The sequence below is a fragment of the Mugil cephalus genome, chromosome 7 (genome assembly GCF_022458985.1).
Source record: "Mugil cephalus isolate CIBA_MC_2020 chromosome 7, CIBA_Mcephalus_1.1, whole genome shotgun sequence".
In the NCBI taxonomy this organism is placed as follows: Eukaryota; Metazoa; Chordata; class Actinopteri; order Mugiliformes; family Mugilidae; genus Mugil; species Mugil cephalus.
In genome coordinates, this window is record NC_061776.1 from 11552192 (window position 1) to 11571976 (window position 19785).

At 38.4% G+C, this 19785-nt stretch overlaps 1 protein-coding gene across 3 annotated transcripts; it reads left to right on the top strand.

The window, feature by feature from the left end:
* Positions 1–998: 998 nt before the first annotated feature.
* Positions 999–16205, top strand: LOC125010852 (macrophage mannose receptor 1-like). 3 transcript variants are annotated; one of them, XM_047589723.1, is made up of 31 exons: positions 999–1167; positions 1773–2129; positions 2368–2538; positions 2818–2973; positions 3658–3768; positions 4582–4719; positions 4813–4989; positions 5388–5542; positions 6297–6410; positions 6505–6620; positions 6760–6908; positions 7003–7202; positions 7696–7811; positions 8511–8586; positions 8672–8825; positions 9009–9047; positions 9203–9366; positions 9472–9533; positions 9720–9820; positions 9916–10058; positions 10743–10848; positions 11079–11206; positions 11415–11459; positions 11594–11696; positions 11991–12223; positions 12699–12864; positions 13583–13747; positions 13902–14018; positions 14120–14275; positions 15428–15457; positions 15594–16205. In XM_047589723.1, exons 1-31 carry the CDS (start codon positions 1065–1067, stop codon positions 15833–15835), a joined length of 4293 nt encoding a protein of 1430 aa, XP_047445679.1. In that variant the 5' UTR covers positions 999–1064; the 3' UTR covers positions 15836–16205. The 3 variants fall into 3 exon arrangements, with proteins under 3 accessions (XP_047445679.1, XP_047445681.1, XP_047445682.1); XM_047589725.1 differs by having other exon boundaries at positions 8514–8586; XM_047589726.1 differs by lacking the exons at positions 13583–13747; positions 13902–14018; positions 14120–14275; positions 15428–15457; positions 15594–16205 and adding an exon at positions 13125–13370.
* The last annotated feature ends 3580 nt before the right edge of the window (positions 16206–19785 follow it).

The window sequence follows — 19785 nt, forward strand, 5'->3', positions numbered from 1 at the left end:
TGGCTTCATACAGGCCTCATGAAAATAGTCATATAGTTTCAGCACAGCACATGAGTAGGAGAGGGAAAAAAGGAGAATAACCAAAGAGGAAGTGAAAATACAAAGTGCTATGATAGATGTTAAGGAAGGGATGGAGAACAAATGATGAACATCTTAACGCCTCTGCCTCAAAACAGGATATTGTGTTGCTACACTCAGGATGCACACACTGTTCTTTTCATCTTTAACGTTATATTGCTCTGGCCTCATTACCTCAGACCAAATTGCGCACGTCTTTTCTGTCTGTAACATTTCTAGAATGTCTGGGAATGTGTAACTTTCCACCATTTTTCAATAATATACAGTACAGTGTGGCTATTAAAAAAAAATTATGTTTTACCCATATAGTTGTGAATTATGTGTCAATGTTCGGTGCTTCACAAACACGATAATGAAGAACACAAAACGACGAAAGAAAAGAAGGAGACAAAAACAAGAAAATAGAGATATAAGTATAAACAGAGATATAAATTAGAAAAACACAGCTTAACAAACAAATGTCTAACACTGATCGTTGGTCTATCTGTTGTACATATGCAGTAACAAATTCAATCAGACTGAGGGTCATTTTTAGGTTCTTGTGTTCTAACGTCCACCTTCAGGACTGAATTATACTACGAGTATATAATAATGTCAATATGAATCCATGAGAATGGTGTATCAGAGCTGTTGATGGTGACTGCTGTAGTGGAACACTGGTGCTGATTCATGAGTCACGTTTAGTGGGAACATGTTATCTTTTTTTTTTTCTCAATGGACGGGAAGTGAATGAGGCCGCTTTTTTCTCGCCATCTCTGTAGTTTAACATCCGTGCAAGCGAGAATGTGTGTGTGTTTGTGTGTATGTTGCCCCTACTTCCTTCCCGACGTCTTTGTCACTAGCTGAATGTTGAAATGTGCCAGTCTGAAACATGACACTTTCTCAATGAAAAGGAGAAAAAAAAAAAGGAGGCCATGTCAGCACTATTAAGATACCCTCCTTGTCATGTCCATCCTCATAAGTCCCTCGCTTGCAATGCCTGGACGATGTCTGCTGCTCTGAGACTCATCAGAGGAATGTTGTCTCCAAGGATAACTCTAGCGGCCTTTGTGCTCTTCATCCCAGCATCGCAATGTTCAGCACCAAATGGTACAGTATAACTTTTTAAGCAACTTTTTCTTTTTCTTTTTTTTTTGTCATTGCAATGTCTAGGTTTGTCTTGTGAGGGAGTTGTTGTCAGTATATGTTGGTGCTAATTGGTAGCAACAATCCTGAATAGGTTTAATTTATTATAATGGAAATGATTAAATATAATTTTATCACAGAATGGTATTAAATATTACTCTAATTATGAAATGTGTAAAATGTAAATAACATGATCAAGTTAATACCTTCACCTTACGTGTATTTATGTTCATTTGAAAAAGTGCTTGTGTTTTGAACAGAGAGGAACTCGAAGCAGAAAACTGAAGTAGTGTTAACAATGTATTGTCTTTTGAAATAAAAATCAAACATCTGTCAGTAAACTGAATTCATGACAAAGCTGTAGCTCCCCAGAAAGTCTTACAAACAAGTGCATCAGATATCCAAAAACACTGAAAGGAGGGCAAGTGAACTTGCAGAGTTTGTCATCCAAGTAGCTTCATCAGCTCTATAGGACTAGTGAGGAGTTGGGGTTTAAATGGTCCACAATATATATACAAATGATGCAGCATAATTTAAACAGAGGTTGTTTTTCTACTCTCTCCCTGCAGATTCCTCATTTGTACTCACGAACAAGGCCACCGGTTTCTGTTTGCTGAAAAAATACAACCGCTGCCTGGACATCCGCTGGACCACCGGCAACCGTCTGTTTGTGACCACGACTAAGAAGTGCCTGGGAGCGCAGGGCAAAAGCGTGGGCAGTGAAGTGAGCTTCTACGACTGTGACGAGAAAAGTGCCCTCCAAAAGTGGGAATGCCAGAATGACACATTGCTCGCCCTCAAAGACCAGCCGCTCTACATTGAAATCAAAGCCGATGAATCGGTAGCTCTCTCCAAAACTGTTGGTCCAAATAACCATTTGACAATCACGGGGACAGCAAGTGGTGCTTGCTCAAGAACATACAGAGGTACAGTATGAAATATCTGCTTTGATAAGGTGGAAAAATACAATACATGAGCATCAGATACTGTATTGTTTGGATATTGTATATCCCTGCTGGTTGTGAGGATTTAAAATGACTTCTCTTGACAATTACCTATCAACTTTCACAATGATGCTTCTCTTTTATTCTCACATGATGTTGCCTCAGTACTCCTGAAGTAAAGTATAAAAAACAGAATTAATCTCTCTTTTCCCCTTTCTAGAGCTTTATACCATTGAGGGAAATGCATTTGGCAAGATCTGCATGTTCCCCTTCATGTACAAAGACCGGTGGTTTGCAGACTGCACCACATTTGACTCCTCAACGAAGCGTAATTGGTGTGCCATTGAAACGAAATACGAACATGAACAGTGGGGATACTGCCCGACCTCTTGTGAGTTTGCCTAATTTAAAATACACTATGGTGACTATGTTGCATGTTGCTTAGACACAATGAATCAACGTGCAGATGCCAGACTTTCATGCATCTCTTTGAGCACACTTAAATGAAAACCAGCTCTAAACCAGACGTACCGCTAGTCTAGAATATATAACTGATGTTAAACACACTGCACATAAACTGAAGCAACACAATGTCATGCGGCAGATCAAAATCTTTCAATGGCTTAACATTTCACATGTTTTGTGTATCTACCCTATCTACCTCTAACAGCCACGGATTACTGGAACAGAAACCCCATTACAGGAGCATATTACCAGCTTAACACACAGTCCGCACTAACTTGGTCCCAGGCTGACACCAGCTGCAAACAGCAGTCTGCCTCTCTGGTCAGCATTATCGACCCCAATGAGAAGGCTTACATCTCAGGTAAGGTGTCACCAGGTGGATGTTTGCTGGTAGTGCACCCATCATGTTGGTAGCACGTGTTAGAAAATCCAGAAACCTTTTTTTTTTCTTTTTTCAGTGAACTTTTGCAAATGTCAAGACTTCCCATGTCAATTTAATCATATTAGGTTAGTTTACCACCAAGCTATAATTTTACATGTGCATATGTAAAACTTTGTAGTCCTGTTTTAGTTTATAAATCATACGCCAAACAGTAATTTTAATTCATTCCTGTCCACTTAATATATTTGACCAGTGTTGCAATATACACGACAGGCTCTGGGTGTTTAAATCAGTCTTAAAAAATTACTAAATAATTTAAATAATAAAGATTATTTCATGCCAAAGTGCTCCAGAAGGTTCCTTACTCTCGGCAAGCCAGTTACTTATTACATACACTTGAGTCAACCACTAAACATTTTGAAGCCTGCTACGCTATAGAGATCTTTAGTTATGTTGTAAGATCCATAGGTCCCACAGTCAGCATATTGCTACTCTTGTGTTTTTAGTCTGTTCCTTTGTGGCTGTTTGACCGTGATTTTAGTTGTTTTTTTTTTTTTTTTTTTTGCAGAACTGTTGTTGAGCAATGAAAAACAGGAACAAAGCCTTACTCTCTTGCTTTTCTTTTTTTGTCCCCCTCTATCACAAAAACACACATCAACACAGCACTGTTGGCATCAGGGAAAAATAAACTATGGCTGGGGTTAGTTTTGGACCCAGAACATGGCTGGCAGTGGTCTGATGGGAGGCCATTTCGTTACCTGAGATGGGAAGCTGGTAAGTCTTTGGTGCAAGAATCCTCGAATATCTGAGGTAGATTTAAGTGTACCGAAAAGTAAAAATACAGTATGAAGCCCTGCCCTTAAACCATAAACCTGCTTTTGTCAGTATTTTAATATGGATCCTACCACTGCATGGATCTGAAGGGTTTCTCATAGTGACCCATAAAGACTCTTTGGGCTGCTTTAGCATCTTTCAGCTAAATGCTTTGGTTTTATGTTGCACAACTTAATGGTTTTGCTTCAGTCTCAGTTATTATCTCCGCCTGTTTTTGGAAAAAAATCTGACAAATCCATTGTGCACGTTCACAATAAACAGCAGACAAACTTAATGACTAGTTGTTAAAGACAGGTGAGGATTTGATAATTGTATCTGGATATATCCATTAGGGGCTAGTGGAAGCCAAATACAGAGCTAAAAGAAATTGTATGGAACTTAAGGATATATCTGGCATAAAACCATACAAATCCTAACAAAAAAATACCACTTGGACTCTGAAGTAATATGTTGGTATTGGTTTCAAATCAATACAGATTTGCAGTGCAAAAACAAAAACAAAACTTTGAAGATTTTCTTTTATACTATCATAATTAGTATTTAAATTTTTATCTTTCCATTAATCCCACTTCCCATGCAGTGGTATTGTATAAAATTACAGACAATGTCAAGTGTTGGGATATTTAATTACCCAGAGCAGTGCTACAAACGCTTGTTATTTTGCCTCATTCGAATCATGGAAATGTTGATGTGAAACTCTTTGCTCGGGCAGCACAGCTTGAATCTCAAGTTAAAATTATCGTTTTGTTTTAGGACATCCTCTTCCTAATCCAGGACACAACTGTGCATTTCTCAACACTGTTGGACAGTACTCTTGGCAAAGTTCATCCTGTGCCAAAAAAATGGGCTACATCTGCTACAAAGACGGGGCCCCGCCAACTCCTCCACAATGTAGAGAAAACTTTCCATTACATTTTATTCCACCCTTGACGGTGTTTGGTATGATTCATTCAGTCCAAATTTTTTTTATCTTCTTATCATCAGTTGAACAAGGATCTTGCCCAAGCCCCTGGATTCCTTACAATGGCCACTGTTTCCACCTTAACCGTAATCTTCAAACGTGGCTCAATGCTCAAACAGAGTGCCGCAAGGAAGGAGGGGAGCTTGTGAGCATTCGCAACGTGGAAGACCAAAGTTTTGTGATCTCTCAACTTGGATATGGTATGTGACAACTGTCTGCTTGAACTTCTGTTTACACACAACAAACTTACAACAGCACATATGTTTTCAGGGAAATGTAAATGAAAATGACTTCATAATCCATCTCTAGTACTACAGTATTATTAGACTTTTATCATAGATATTTTGGTTTGGTTTAATAAAAAAGATTCAAAACCCACCTCTGCTGGGAAACTTTTGGACCTAGCATTCAAGTGGATGTTACTTAGACATGTACCACCCACCTAGATCAGACCGGACTACTCCAACCCATAGCACTCACACTTCTTGATGGCAGTAGCCATCCCCAACAGGATGCAGCCTGATACAGACACACACAGGACACCCACAGGACAACCTTCAGAAGGACCATGGCCATTGACTATTTTCTGTGTCTGCAGGCGCCACTGATGAGCTCTGGATTGGACTGAATGACAGGAATATGGAGGGGCTGTTTGACTGGAGTGACCACTCTACCGTCAGCTTCACTAGCTGGGAGTATGGGAAACCAACAGTCTCCACTGAGAACGAAGACTGTGTTCTCATCAGAGGACAGGTTAGGAGCATCAGGCAGATATGAATGTCTACATTTATGTTTCTATACAGTGTACCTTGACATATCATGGGGGGTCTGATCTATTAACCATTAAGAAAAGCCAAACAGCATTAGAAGTACATGTTGATAACTTCAGGTGACCAGATTTGAGCTTGTGAAAAAGAGGACCCACAGAGTAAACCTGTTTGAGGCTCTAGTAGAAACTTTAAATTTGTTTCAAAGTTCGATTTTTTAGGTCTCAAAAAGTGGACATGTTTGTGAAAAAGAGGATGTCTGGTCATCCTGGATAACTAGCAGGTACAAGGATCGCCATCATAGCTTAGCCCATTAGCATGCTAGCATATATCAAAACACAAATTACAAGTGAAACTGGAGGGAATCTGTTTAGTTATTGGTATTTGGCCAGAAGCAAAATATTTCATTTTCTTCCTGAGGATGGTGCCATATGAAAGTAAATTTCCCCTCTGGAGACCATGAGTGCCTGTTCCAAAAATCATGGCAACCCGCCAAATAGCTCCGTGGATATTAGTAAAATAAAAACACATCAACTTCATGATGACACCAACCACCAAAGTCACTACAAAATGTTCTCAGGCTACCACAAATGTCTCAAAATCATCGCTTAGCCATTACCATTAGATAGAGACATACACCTGACTAAGCCAAAAGTTTGTTGTAAATGTATGTTTGCTGAGACCAATGAGATTTATGTATTTGCAGTTTTATCCATCTAGTTTTCTTTTTTTTCTTGTAGAATGGGAACTGGGCAGATCGCGCATGCGATGAAAAACATGGTTTTATCTGTATGAAGCAAAGTTCCACTGACAGCACGGTAGACGAAGTAACTGAGGACATTGGCTGTAAAGCTGTGAGTAAAGTGATTAATAACAATATTATACTATTATAAGTTAAAAATGAATGGATGTCAATAATTCTCAAGTTCCATGCTTGTTTTTGTACAGGGTTGGAAAAGACATGGCTCCTATTGCTACTTTGTAGGGACTGAGACTAAGACTTTTGATGAAGCTAAAGCAGATTGCGAGAGCTCATCTTCATATTTAGTTGATGTTTCAAATGGGTGAGAATTTTTATTTATTTTTTATTTTTTTTTAGAAATGTTTTAACAATTTCAGCAAGAAACTGGATAAAAATGTTATGACATTATATGTCATGTAATTGAACAAAAAATAAATAGTAATTTGTGTGAATATTTTCAGGGTGGATAACGCCTTCCTTGTCAGCTTGGTGGGTTGGAGACCAGAGAAACACTTCTGGCTAGGGCTTTCAAATCAGAAAAATGTTGACGTGTTTGTGTGGACCAACACAGACTCTGTGACATTTACTCACTGGAACGCTCAAATGCCAGGTAGAAAATTTTTTAATTCTGTCCCCAGAGAAGGGGGATACACACAGCTGCACCAAAATTGACATTTGACTATTGTTTGTCTCAACAACCTAAGGTTATGAACGAGGCTGCGTTGCTATGACGAGTGGGATTTTCGCTGGACTGTGGGATGTACTGCCCTGCACCAATAGGGAGAAATACATCTGCAAGTACTTGGCAGATGGGGCAACTGTGACTGTACCACCACCAACTGTAACTCCTCCTCAATGTGCGGATGGCTGGAATCGAGTGGGAACAAGAAATGTCTGCGTTAAGGTACAGGCACAAGTCAAACACTTGTTAATTAGAGCATGTTAGCGGGTAATGCCAACAAAACAGGAGGCCTTCAAACTGTGCAATGTCCTTCCCCAATTACCATGGTTTGTCAACTTCAAATAAGGAAATTATAAGGACTAAGTGCAGAAGACCAAACTGTGTGTTTGCACCAATTTTAATGCAAGTGAATGCACTGCAAAACAGATTGTACTTTAAAGCAGACAAAGTCTATATTGTTTAAAGGATCAATGCATCAAATGACAATGAGAAAGACATGAATCACTTGAATCAACAAAGGGAGAAGTACGACCTGAATCTCGCCTCCACCAGCTCACCTCGTCTCTTTTTGCTAGATTTTTGCATCAAGAGCTGAGGGAGACAGAAAAAGAGAGTGGTCATTGCCCAACTCTAATTATATCCGTTAACAACATCTTGTAAGAGTTATCAGAGTAATCCTGGTAATCCAGTTTGCATGTCTGGTCTTGTGTTGAAGTTTTTTACAGGGCCTCGTTCATTCGAGAAGACCTGGTTTGAGGCCAGGGATTACTGCAGGGAGATTGGAGGAGATCTGCTCAGCATCCACAATGCTCATGAGCTAAATGTGGGACGGTATGAACTGCTACAAAAAAAATACAATACTAACACACTGTTGCCAAATATCAGCTTAGCTTGTCACAGTCCTAGAAATTACATTAGAAAAAAAAGTCAGTAAAATGATTATATAATTGATTTATGGTGACATTACGACTATTCGTTCATTTTAGAGTCAAAATAAGCAGGTTTTGTTAAATTAACACGGTATTGTACTTAACACTGTTCATTTTACTCAATGCAACCAGCTGACTTTCAATGGACCCGTGGCATTTTTTGACTCTTCATTGTCAAGTTTAAAGAAAGATGAGACATTTACATACGGCCCATTTGTGTTGAATAAATTTAACTCAGTCCCATTAGGTTGGTTCAACCAGTCACTTTAATTTAAATTTAATTTAAAAATGTTAAGTCATTTTAACTTCACAATGTAGCATTTACTTCATCGATTAGATTAGCTTAAACAGTGTTTCAATGATTAATTGCTTATTATTTTTCATGTTTAAACAACCATGTTTTCTGGGACACATTGTCATAACTACACAACTTCTTTTTTTTGTTGTTAGCACAGTAGCTCTTCTCTGTGGTGGTGGATTTAACTGCACTGTCTTTGCTGTTCTCCACAGATAATTGCAAATTTAGAAAAAGGTGAAGCTTAAAGCATCAAGGGTTTGAAAACATGGAAAATTAATTTTAGTTCTTTTTTTACTTTGACAGAAGAGGTGGAAAAGGCTGGATTGGACTTCACGTCCCTGATTCAAACAGTGGTTATGTGTGGAGTGATGGAACCCCGGTTGGTTAACAGACTTCTACATTTTGTTTTTTCACATATATATTGACAAGAACAACAAAAACGAAAGTCATTTATTTATTTTCAGCTCAACTTCCAGCACTGGCAGAACGGAGAACCAAACAATTTTATGAATTCAGAGTCTTGTGCCGAGTTCGTGATACATAACCAGGATGAAGATGGGTCTTGGAACGATGTGCACTGTGAGAGTTACAATGACTGGCTGTGTCAGATCCGTGCAGGTACAGTTGGGAAAAAGTCTGTTAGGTACTTTAAAAGCTGACTTCAGCCTGCTTTAACAGTGGAGCCAATGCCTTCACTGGAGCTACAAAGCCTACGAATTTCAATTAATTGTCTTCCATTGTTCTTCTATGGCTGCAATTTTCTTTTGGAAAAAAAACTGAAACCTGTTTGTGCTCTTGCAGGAGATACTCCGAAACAACCTCCAAATAATACAGCAACGGGTGAGTTGATACTGATTAGCTAGAAACAACCAGAGTTTAGTTTTGTTACACCCTCAGAGGGCTTTGAAAATCCTACTTAAAAGAGAGAAAAGACCATTGCACGAGATGTTCACAAGACTCAAATATCAACGCAGCGTGTTTGTATTCTATTCCAGACTTTAATACCACTTCAGACGGTTGGCTTGTGTGGGGTGGGAATCAGTATTTCATCAACAAAATGTCAAAGCCCATGGAAGAAGCTCGACACTTCTGTCAGCAGAGACACGGTGAATTGGCGACGGTCAACAGTAAAAAAGAAAATATATTCTTGTGGAAACAGGTTGGTGTTTTTTTTTGTTTGCTTCAAAAAACAAATTAAATGAAATTATAGTTTATGGGCTAGAGAAGTAGATCTTAAACCTGGTTGGTATTCCTGTGTTTACAGATATCCAGAAGCTATGGGTCATATTTTATAGGTTTGTCAGTGGAACTCGATGGGTCATTCTGGTGAGTACAGTGTTACAAATGATATTTTTTTTAGACATTTAATTAATGATGTCTCTTATGGTTGTTAGAAACATAATTCATTGCAATTCTTAACTTACCATGCAACGAAGCAACAAGAAACAAAAGGCCTAACCTCACTTTACTGAATCACAGATTATAATTTAGCTTAACTGTGTGTACTTCAAGGTGGATGGATGGTACTCCAGTGTCATATCAAAGATGGGACGAAAATCAACCCAATCTTGAGGCCTATGATGAGAACTGTGTTGCTGTGTCTTATCACATGGGTGAGTAAAAATAATACACAAAATCAAAGTATCGTTGAGCCCAGATGAGATGTCCAAGGAGAACGTTACTCAGTGAAACTTTGGTGTGCTCACAGGCTTCTGGCGCACTACTAACTGTGGAAGAGAACTTCAGTCTATTTGTAAACGCAGTATCTCAGTACCTGCCAACACCACTGCAGCCCCGACAGTTCCTCCTAAAGGTGGCTGCCAATTCCCATGGATGAAATTTGGCTCAAAGGTAAGAAATGAGTGGTCAGACCTAAAAAAAAATCTTCAGTTGAGGTCACAGGTATCGGGTAGATCAGCATGCAATGTCTTGAATATTTTGTATTTCCTTTTTCTCTTGCCACTATTGCGTTGATGCATCTATGAAAATATCGATACCATACAAAATTTCCAGTGCTGAAGCAGCATTTAGTCCAAAGGACGGTGCACACAAGACATAAAAAAAAGAAAGACACCAAATATATACAATAACAACAATACAATAGCTATACAGTCGGCATGTGACCCACTAGGGGCAGGTTTAGATGTACGGCATCACAGCAGCAGGAAGGAAAGCCCAGTTCTGTGTGGAATTCATTCTACATCGGAAGATGGCCAATTGTGAAAATAAATGGGGTCCACAAGGTCAACAACAGTGCTCAGGGAAGCTGGACTGTTACCCTATCATCACTAGCCGCAGCAAAGATTGTGCCTTCACATTTCTGTTTTGCAGTGTGAATATACATTGAAGCTCCTAGATCTGCAGGACTTCAGGATTGGAGCGCTGCTGCATGGTTGTGTGATTGGATAGTAGCATGCATTAGAAGGTCCAAATAAAGTGCAGGGAGAAAGAAATGACCACAAAGAAAAAGACAAATAAACAAATTTAATGTTCTGAATGACTGACTGATTTCATCATCTCTCATCTCTTATCTAGTGTTACAATATCATCACTGACAGGAGGACCACTTGGGAAGAAGCACGTCACCAGTGCGGTGTGATGCGGAGCAAATTAGTCTCTATTACCACAAGAAATGTGCAAGGTTTGTTTTTTAAAGAGCATGTTTTGTTCCATTGTAAGTGTTGTTTTTAGTTGTTCTTCGTGCGAGTATCTTATTTTATTTTTGGTTATGTATTTTTGGATTTCAAGATTTTAATGTTCAGTTCTATGTTGTGTGTTTTTTTAGCATCATACTTAATAATTTTCATAACTTTGACCATACTGTACCTGTACTGTAATGTAATACTGAATTTCTACTATTGTCATTTTCAGCATTTCTGGTCACTAAAATGGTGGATACACCAGGTGTGAGCCTGTGGATAGGTTTGAACGCTATAAAACAAGATGGATTTTATTGGACTGATGGAAAATCAAGGAAATACACCAACTGGGGTTATTCTGTAAGTACACACAGCATCCAGTAAAAACGAAGCAAATTCATTGCTACAAGTGCTGTTTTTGTTGACCCCTTAGGGTTTTGATTTTGCTGCAGTAATGTAGCAGTGTGTTGCTCTTACTGGGAGGTTTTGGTGACAGATGGCATATAGAATACAGGAAATGTTAAAATAAAATTTTTATTCACTACAAATACTTTGCTCTGCTTGTTAGAAAGTTCAGCGGCGTCCTGGGACCTTTTATCAAAGGTGGAATGAGGTAAGATTGCTTTTACGGTAAACTACTGCTTCAATTAGGCAAAAAAAAAAAGTATTTTGTTTATTTTACATTTTAATGTCATGCTGAAATTTTCTTTAAAAAAAAAAAAATCCATTCTTGTCATTCTTAACCAGGAAAACTGTGTTCTCATGGTGAACAATTATACTTCTGGGATTGGTAAATGGATGGTCAGGAATTGCAATGACAGCTATGGATTTGTCTGTCATAGGAGTCTTGGTGAGTTTGATTTATTCCTCTTTTCCGTTTTGGAAGTTGTCAAAGGCTTACAGATAAATCATAAAATATTTTTTTTGGAGCACAGCACGTCATGCATATCAAAGTGAATGTAGTTAACATTGGGCATTCAAAATTGTTGATTCCACTTAAGATTCCAGTTACAGTTCTCCTTCTACAGCAGTAACATAGAGACATCATTTGTAAATGATAGGCTAGAAAATGAATCTATCCTTACTATTATCAAATATCTGAATGTAATCATCACTTGTTTGACATTCGTCTTGCTCTCAACAGACACAAATATCGCCGCTCAGCCTGATTCAATAGATCCTAACATCTATGTACGTATGGGGAATGACAGTATTAAGGTTGTGACTCAAAATCTGACCTGGGATCAAGCCAAACAACGTTGTGAAAGTGAGAAGGCCACCCTGGCCAATCTGCGAAATGAGTGGACACATGCCCACGTTGAACTGCTGGCTATCACTCTCCAAACTCCTCTTTGGATTGGACTTAATAAAGAACAGGTACAAGGCTGCCACAATGTAAATGACTGTGCCAAAGCTCAAAATTTAATTAACCTCTACCAGAAGAGATCAAGGAAGAAATGACTGCTTAAAATGAACTGCCGTTTCAATAATACGGACGAACTTTCCACATTAAAGGCACTGCTTGGCGCTCATTGGATTGAAACCAATGAAACCAATTGCATCACATGCAACAAAATAATATTTGATGAGTAATCAAGAAAAAAGCAAGAAGGTATTCTTAGATTTATCAAAGTAATAAAAAGGTCAATTATGTCAACAAAGCCCCCAGTTTTTAACCAACGCCCGATGAAGGAAATGTGGACAGAGTTATTGAATGACTCCTTCATCAAAACACATTGCTCGTTGAGCTGATGATTCCATATAATGTGCACTTAATCCGTTTACATTTCCCTTTGACAATGGCACGCAAACACTGATGCTGAAATGTGTTATGATCCATCCTTGCTTGCAGACTGGAGGCTACTTTCGATACATTGACGGCTGGCATCTGAGCTCAGCCTCGTGGGCTCCATCAGAACCGTTGGCGAACAAACCTTGCGTGTACCTGGACGTGGATGGGAAATGGAAGACGGCGTTCTGCAACCAGACCATGAACAGCGTTTGTATGCAGACAACAGGTACGACCATTATTATGTTGTATTTAAGTTACTATTGCGTAGTCAATTTGAATACGTAGCCCTGATTGTATGTAGCCAACACCTAATTCCCAAAGTGTTACCTTCACAAAGCATCAGTTAAGAGATATTGGAATTAAATACATAATTTTTGACTTAATGCCATGCATATCAGCCATGTCTGTAAAGTAAAAATGACACCGCAATTTTCAGGGGTGTTTAAGACTTTTGTTTTGCGTTTTTTATGCTTCTTGTCACCTAAGAATTATGGAGGATATGCGGTAAATCAAGGTTTGGACAGATGTTACGGTGAAAAGCTGAGATGTCACTGACCCATTCACCCATCTAGATGGATGAAATCATGAAGTCTAGAGCTGTCAAAATGTGTAAGAATGTGCAGCGGAAAGTAGCAGAAACATAACTATGGATAATGAATTTGGGCACAGCACAGAGTTTGCTTATCCTGTGCGAATACGCCACATGAAACACAGACAGACGTAGGCGTGGCATTTCTGAATCACATGACGTCTCCAGGTAAAAGTGTGACATGTGTTTTTCTACCCTTGTGTTGAGATTCCAGTAGTCAGATTACACAGATTTTAATTAGTATTGAATCAAAGTCACACAACACACCTCATTCAGGATTTGGATTATAGAAGGAGTCCTAGAATACAAAAGGCTCAATCAAACTTTAATTCATTGTTGTCTCTGTTCTTCACAGATGTGGCTCCGACAGACTCCAACATTTACCCTGGACACTGCCCTGAAGATTCGAACTTAGGGTACCATCAGACTTACTCCTGGCTGCCATTTAAGAGTCACTGTTATTTGTTTATCACCGATGAAATTGAATGGGCAGACGCAGCAAGCAGCTGTGTGAGACACGGTGAGAGAACCTCCAGAAACGGGCCTCCGGTTGTAATCGAATCTAGATTAGATGTGTGGTGTGTAGTGAAGGACAGTATAATATATATAGATTAAACAGCAGGCTGTATGACTTTGTGTTTGATAATTCCTACAACCTGTTTTCTGTCACACAGGCGGAACTCTGGCTAGCATTCAAGATGCGTCTGAGCAACAATTCATTAAAAGCAGCTTGGAATCACTTCAGGACAGCCACACGTCTTTCTGGATCGGCCTGTTTAAAACTCACAAAGGTTTGGCCACTATCTTCGATAAATTGTCCTGTTTTTTTTGTTTGTTTGTTTTTTCCATGTAGCCGCATCATTTTATGAACCCAATTTTTGTTTGGTTTTAGGGGACTGGTTGTGGTTGGATAAAACTGTCATGGACTACACAAACTGGGGTGTGGATGAGCCTGATTCTGACTATGGCTCAATCAGAACCTCAGATGGGTTTTGGAACTCGGGACGCAGATGGCACGACAGAGGATATATCTGTAAAACACCCAAAGGTAAGAAGGCGCTTGTGAGACGAGGTCCACTGTTTCTTACGAATTACTACTAACGGCAATTTGAGACAGGACAATAATACTTAAGTAATCCAGAAATGATACTCTCAGATTTAGTGTATTACACTTTCTAGCAGTGTGGATTCCTCATGTAGGAATCTGTTTTTACAGATGTCACATTTTTAAAGACAGGCATAAGCCAAACATTGGTCAAAATTCTACTATCACAGTTTATGTAAAATAAATTAACGACATGGAGTGAGTTTACATGCACAACTTAATCGAGCTATGCTCGAAATTCGACTTTCTTTGTCCTTGTTCACATGCAGCGGAGAAATAATCGAATAACTGACTGGAACGTGTCTTCCTCCTCCACACTAGGTGGTGATATGCGCCCCCTTTCAGGTTGACCTATTACATCGAATAATAAACAAGAGTCATTCATGCGTCAGACCGGCATTTCAAACAACAAGATGGATAATAGTACATTTTTTTAATCTCATATGTAATGTGTGCGCTACTTCTGGTGCAGATATGTGCTATCCCTCAGACGGTTCTTCTGCCGGCTTTGGCTACCTTCTTCTTCTGCGATTGTTGTAGTCTGATATAGAATAATGTGTTTACATGCACTTACTGTAAGTTGTCCAGTTAAAGTCCGATTAAGGCAATAATTTTTTTGTTTTTTCCATGTGCGTGTAAACGCACTGATGGCCTTTGTAACCAATGCCTGCACAGAAGTTTCCAACACAGAAACCTATCCAGGTCTTTTTATAGGTTTTCATAGTGTTAAACAACAATTGAAACACATCGTTAGAGAGACTGTGATTGGAGGCCGCGTTGTCCAGTTCTTCCCATTGATTGGCCATTAAAAACAAAAGAACACAAGAACTAATAAACAACAGAAAAAAATGTGTCTTTATGTTGGCCATTGGGTTCCCAGTGCAGGACGAAAGTAGTTGACTTACAACAACTCCCTGAACCACACACATGTAATCAGCTACCCAAGTCTTAGCTTGCCATCTTAGGTCATTTATTGTACCTCGTACAGTCTTCTAAGGCCTTAGACGGCAGTCGAGGTGAAAGCAATACAATTCCACATTTATATTTCTGGTAAGAGATTAACTGTCTTTCCCTTTTCTCATTCCTTGTCACCAGTGTTGTCCCAGGATCCTGAATCAAATCCTGGTAAGTTTGTATCTTTCAAAGCAGGGCAAGTCTTGAATAATTTAATAATGTATTCCATATACTTAAACATTTACAGCCAAATTAACCATTTGTTCAAAGGTTGTAACTGATCATCTACTATTTGTTCAACCCTTAGACCCTCACAGAAGTCGGGATCCTCGCAGTCGTGTCCACACAAGTGTGATAGTTGTGCTGGTCATTGCTGTCGCTTCCATACTGATGGCTGTTGGATTCTTCCTCTACAAGAAGAGTCCCCTTCCCTTGCCCACCTTTGAAAACCCTCTCTACTTCAACAGCGAGCAATCGCCGCCCGATGTGGTTGATACCAATAAAATAATAGAGAACGCGGAAAACCCCGAGCCTATTTTAACTCTGTGATTCATAAAGTGGCAGAATCTAGTCGGACATTAACTTTATCTCAGACTGATGCGAAACACTTTGTTGCTTCATTGCTTTGTTGTTTACTATATAAAGTATATATTCAGTTATTTAATGTCACTAAGTGTGAGTTTCAGTCGAGTTGGAAATGTCTACCCTCTCAGAACAGAACAATTTAGGCTCTAGGATGTCTCGATGGGAATGATTAGTACCTGATTTTTTTTTTCTTCACTCATCTATGACTATATGTATATAACTGTCACGTGTGGTGCTTATGCTCACTAGAAGCTGTTCATTGCTTGTGCCCTTAAAATGTGTAAAAACCTCAATGTGTGTCACTGTTAAATAAATATTAAACTTAAATAATAAATGTGCTTTTCGTAGTTTTTTTGTATAAAAAAAATGTAAATTCACACATTTCACATAGTTTCTTGAAATTATTTTATTGTTAACTAACATTAATATTTTCAAATAATTAAAGCTGCTTAACAAATACCAAGTCAATACATCACATTATCTTTTGAAACGGGCAACTCTGCAACACAATTTAATGTTTTCTATTTGCATACTTATTGGTCTTTAAGTGTTAACTTACTAATTACTACAACATGTGTTACTTTTAAAGTCTACATCTGCACTTCACCTGCATTTCACTGCATGCATGCTTAGATATATTCAATACAATAATTAAATATGGCTTATGTATAGATAAGTTGTTCTTGTGTGAAGTTGTATTTGAATGACTTTAGAGCGCCCCCTAGTGGTGACTGGACTGGAAATGCACAAAGGTCAAATCAAAACAATCCAATAACAGATGAAACTGATGGGAAATGTTATGAGCTATGACTTAGTGTTTTCTTTAAAATGGTGACGTATTGTAAAAAAAAAAAAAAAAAAAGCAGACCTAACCTAAAGACATCGTGACTAAGTCTGAACATGCATTATAACACCAATAACTTCAAACACAAGGCAGCGAGGCAGCATTAAAAAAATCTCCTTAGTGTTATCGCAAGTGCAACCAAACTCTTCATATAAATGGAGAGTTACCGATACAGATTTCATTCCGAATCTGATGAGCAATGGACTGAAACTGATACAGTAAAATATTTAGTAAACCAAATACTCATCAATCAATAGGCTAATTTTACCTGAACTAGCTTGCAGGTTTATTTTGCATGCCCAGGGCTGTACACTTACTTTTTTTAGGTAAAAAAAAAGGTAAAAACTTTTAGTAGCACAAAGAAAAAATTAGTAGCGCACACAGGTTAACGTGTTTACTGGCAAAATGAATTTGATACTGATAAGAAATTCAGAAATATGGTTGAACTATCTTTGAAAACACTGTCATGTTCAAATACGCAGGGCTCTCAAGTATTAAACTTAGCTTGGAGTGGATTTTTTTGGCAGGGGGTGAAAGGGTTAAGTGTGTTTGAAGCTAATGTAATAGTATATTAATTCTCATGTTACTTCCCGGAGGGAGTGTGTCATGGTGACCTGGGTCATACTGACCACAGCACGTCTGTGCCCGGCTTCGGGACTACACCCGTCCCTCAGCGACAAGGACAAGGAAATACCATGCGACGCGATCCATGCCACACCACATCACCTTGGACACTGTTTTGCCAACTACTTTTGCATATTTGTTCATAATGCTAATTCTGTAAATTTTCTTGATTAGACAGTTGACTTTACTAGATAATAATCATTTTTATTTTACTTTAATCTAATCTTATTTTATTTTATAAAAGCAGTGTTTACTTTTATGCACAACGAAGCTACGGTGACCAAGTAATTTCCCTCGTGGATCATTAAAGTCTGTCTAAGTCTAAATTACAAATTACTTTAAACCAAATAAATGGGTTTATTTACGACTTTCAGGACAAAAAAAGGCAACTACAAAAAAGACATTTGGCCAAAAGGGTCTCCTTGGACAGCACCGGTCATTGACTGCATTCACTGGCTCCTGTGTTTCTAGGAAAAGGGTCTTCAACCCCTTGCAGGCCAGGGACCCTATACTACAGGTGTTCTATATTATATACATTATCATTACTCTTATCTTGCATTCAGAAATTAAGCTTTTTAAATAATAAACATGATAACAGCGCCTCTCCTTCGGATACATATTTCTCTTGGCACATAATGCCCTGGTGCCACATTATTACAAAAAAAAAAAAAAAAAAAGTTTATGATGCCATTTTTTAACGCTACTTCATGTTGCACAACTGTTTTGCCAATAGCGCCACCCTCATTCGAGTAATGTTGACCTTTGCTTTTAAACCACCAGTGGGTTAAAAGGAGTGCACCAACACTTGACATATTCCATTAGGAAACTTCCTCTTCTTGAAGATTACTCACCAAGCCAAAAAACTTATTGTCAGCTCTGATGATCAACACAGACGGGTAGTCTAAAAGTCACTAATAGTTTAGAAGTATAGAACTACTTGCCAACTTTTCGATTAAACTGAATAAACCACAAAATCAACAGCATTACAAAGTAGAAAAAAAAAAACTAAAATGAATGTTTGATAAATGCACTAATAACCGATATAAATCTAATCCTCTATAAATCTACCTCAAAAATGCGCATTAAAACTCCTTCAGAAAATCAGTAACTTTAAAAACGTGTCTTAAAATCCACTTTTATTTATTGGCTTTCAACTCAGCATGAGACCCTGTTTGGTGCTATTGGTGTTTTTGTGTGCGTGTGTGTGTTTTTACTGTTTTATGTAATTTTTCCAGCTGTGTTGAGAAAAGGTGATGCCTTTCTCACTGTAAAATCACACTTGTGCGGGCATCTTTGGACGGTCAGAAGCGAATGCCCTCTCCTTTTCACACGGCATGCCCATAGCTGCATACGTGGAGAAAACCTTTGGTAGAACAAAAGGAGGAACCATAGTTGATGGCACCACCATGATCGACAGGACTCTATTTTTGATGACAATTCTTGTCAGGAGCACATGTTGTAAATAAAAGATAGACCAAGACCCCAAGTGTAGCTTGTCAGTCAGTTCACACCAGACATGTCAGTCGAATCAGGAACACTACCAAGCATACGTGTCTTTTGAGGTCTAATATGGAACAATGTGTCATAAACCTCAGAGTGCTATGATAACAAATCACCAGAACCTGATTAACTCAGAGTTCAATGAACTCTGAGTTATTATCATTCTAGGGAGGCTTCAGTGACATACTGAAAGCTTGGTCCCTTACTTGGAGTTACTGCACAATATTATACTCATTTAACAGACCAGGCCCTGTTCTCTAGAATCCATTTTTAATATGTTGCAGTTTGAGTGACTGCTCCTGTCCGTCTTTCAGGACGTTCTGTAAATCACAGTGTTTCAACAGGGGGTTAGGGTTAGGGTTAGGGTTTTCATCAAAAAATCTAAAGTCATTTTGAAAATTTGCAGAAAATACATCGTTTTCTCGAGCTAAAGTCTGTAAAAAAAACAAATAATCCAACGGTCTTTCCTGCTTTCAGCAAGTCCTGGCTTTATTTGCCTGCTCTCAGTGTCTTTCAGCCTTGTTTCAGGGAATAAACAACCACCAATATTTTTTTTTATGTTCCTTATGTTCCCAACCGCACTAAGAATTTCCAATTCATCTACCTCTGTCAGATCCACCATCACAGAACTGCACTGAATCTACCTGTCACCTTTTACTACCTGTCACCTTTGCACTTCAAGTATATCTTACATAGTCAAGTACTTATATGCATATACCTACACGATATATCATATTATATCCTATCTTGTGTGTGTGTATATATATATATATATATATATATATATACATACAGTACATGCATCAATACATGTTTAAATATTATATATTGTAGTTATGTACGTATACTCACCTTGCACATGACACATTTCTATGTGTATATTATTATTATTATTATTACATACTGATGCTGCTGCCATTATTAGTAATATATACTGTTGTTATTA

What these genes read in the sequence shown, in the direction of transcription:
- LOC125010852 (XM_047589723.1), top strand. Translation starts at nt 1,065, where the DNA reads ATGTCTGCTGCTCTGAGACTCATCAGAGGAATGTTGTCTCCAAGGATA. An exon ending in TTACCTGAGATGGGAAGCTG is followed by an intron (nt 3,769 to 4,581) that starts GTAAGTCTTTGG and finishes GTTTTGTTTTAG; the next exon opens with GACATCCTCTTCCTAATCCA. An exon ending in AGGACATTGGCTGTAAAGCT is followed by an intron (nt 6,411 to 6,504) that starts GTGAGTAAAGTG and finishes GTTTTTGTACAG; the next exon opens with GGTTGGAAAAGACATGGCTC.